Below are 1,824 nucleotides of genomic sequence, written 5' to 3'. Positions count from 1 at the left end.
TATATTATGTTCGATGATGGATTGATTGCTACGCTGTGTTCTATAGCAACCCAATGTATTTGTTCAGCTAAATAAAGGTTTTCTCTTAAAAGTCCTGGGCAGGATAGACTGCAAAAAGTTTTTAAATATTTGGATATGTAAAGTTATATTTAAGATTGTCCTTGAGGATAAACGGATTGGCCGAAAAGACTTAACTTTTGGATACTAATTAATTTATTTAAGTTTCGTCACTCTTTATTTTTTTTTTTAACGGTCCAACGTTTCAGCCAATTTGGACATCCTCAAGGTTTGACTTTAATACTCAGGACATTAATATAAATCAAATTTTTATAACTTTTAATTATAGACCAACTTAACACTATCACTTTCTTACTTACGAATGAGTTGATATGAAACGTTAGACTGATAAAGAAATAAAAAAAGAGAGGCTAGACTTAACCTTGATAGTAATTAATTTATTTAAACAAGTAATACCAGTCACAATAATTTATATATACCTTAAAAGTTTCTGATGATCCTCTAGAATTTCATTTAATTCTTTATACATTGCATTGTTTTCACTATCTTCAATCCTATCATCACCATCCACTGCATTAAATTTCAAAGTGGATAAGTGATATCCTAGCACGGCGAATTGAGCGTAAAGGCACATCAAAACTTGAAAAAACTGACAGATATACACAGCAAGATTTAGTCCACCAATTATGATCATGACAGCTTCAAATACGAATATTATTTCGTAATACGGAGTCTCGCCCATCGGCATCGGATACCAGCCTCCTAAGATCTTATTTCTACCAGTCCTGACCACATCCGTACTCCCAATATTATAGAGTATATAATCAACGGGTAGTCCAGGATAGAGAATCCACAATATAACCGTACTTGTGTTTATTAAAATAGCTGCATTGCAAAACATGTTAGATTTCGCCGAAATATTTTCGTATATTCTCTTCACATGAGCCTCTTTATGAGAAGGTATTTTGAGAAAATCTTTTCTGACCAAATTGTACATCTTGCATTGATCCTCTATCCTGAACCAGAACACGAGTATCTTGAAGACGGCTTGGAAACCCGGGAGAGTGTAGAGATTTAAAAAGGTGAACTTCTGTACATCGAATTGGATATTGAAGAAACTCATGAACTGACAGATGCTGTAGATAATGACCAGTAGAGTGATCAGACCCACTTCGAATTTTAGAATGGCATTCCTCTTTCCCGTTGCCCTGTAGTCATTGATGACTTTCCACAATCCGAACATCTTGAGATATTTCACATTGAGACCGTCGATGATGTCTTTGTCAGATATGGCTTGGTACTTCATGGCTCTTGCAGCTTGAAGTCTCGACTGATGTCCTCTTCTCCAGAAAGATGATTAAGTTATATGAAGAAGCTTCAGTTACTTTACTGATTTATTAAAGTAGCAATCGGGAATCCTTAACAAGGGTCGCTAATAATTTATTCTTATTGAGGGTCCTTTAATTGACTGGAATTACTTAATTACTTATTTTGGTAAAGGAAAATTCAAAATTAATTGACTAGATATAGACAAGGGACCAGATTATTATATAATTAAAAGTCAAAATATGTACCTAAATGAGTATTTATTTTTATTGAAATTAGTAATAAAAACATAGGCATGTCTGATATAAATAAATTGAAGAAATGGGGAAATTTTACTTTAAAAAAAATTAAAATAAACAACATGCAATATAAAACTTTTTAATTTGAAAAAAAATAAATAACCATATTTGTTACTTTAAGTCGTCATTTTCATCAATAAATATGCAACTTAGATGCATCTTTAACTTTTAAATAAAAAAT

General features: G+C 32.0%; 1 protein-coding gene across 1 annotated transcript in view; it reads right to left on the bottom strand.

Annotated features, from left to right (window-relative positions):
- LOC136795961 (odorant receptor 10-like) overlaps nucleotides 1-1,341 on the bottom strand; it is a 9,689-nt gene extending 8,348 nt beyond the window's left edge. The window contains exon 1 of the mRNA XM_067048208.1: nucleotides 498-1,341. Coding sequence (XP_066904309.1) covers nucleotides 498-1,324 — 827 coding nt within the window. The 5' untranslated portion in view covers nucleotides 1,325-1,341. The remainder of the gene's footprint in view (nucleotides 1-497) is intronic.
- Nucleotides 1,342-1,824: the final 483 nt, after the last annotated feature.

Source organism: Halyomorpha halys, unplaced genomic scaffold, assembly GCF_000696795.3.
Source record: "Halyomorpha halys isolate HHAL.00 unplaced genomic scaffold, Hhal_1.1 Scaffold28.1, whole genome shotgun sequence".
Taxonomy (NCBI): Eukaryota; Metazoa; Arthropoda; class Insecta; order Hemiptera; family Pentatomidae; genus Halyomorpha; species Halyomorpha halys.
This window is presented reverse-complemented; position numbering and strand designations above follow the sequence as displayed.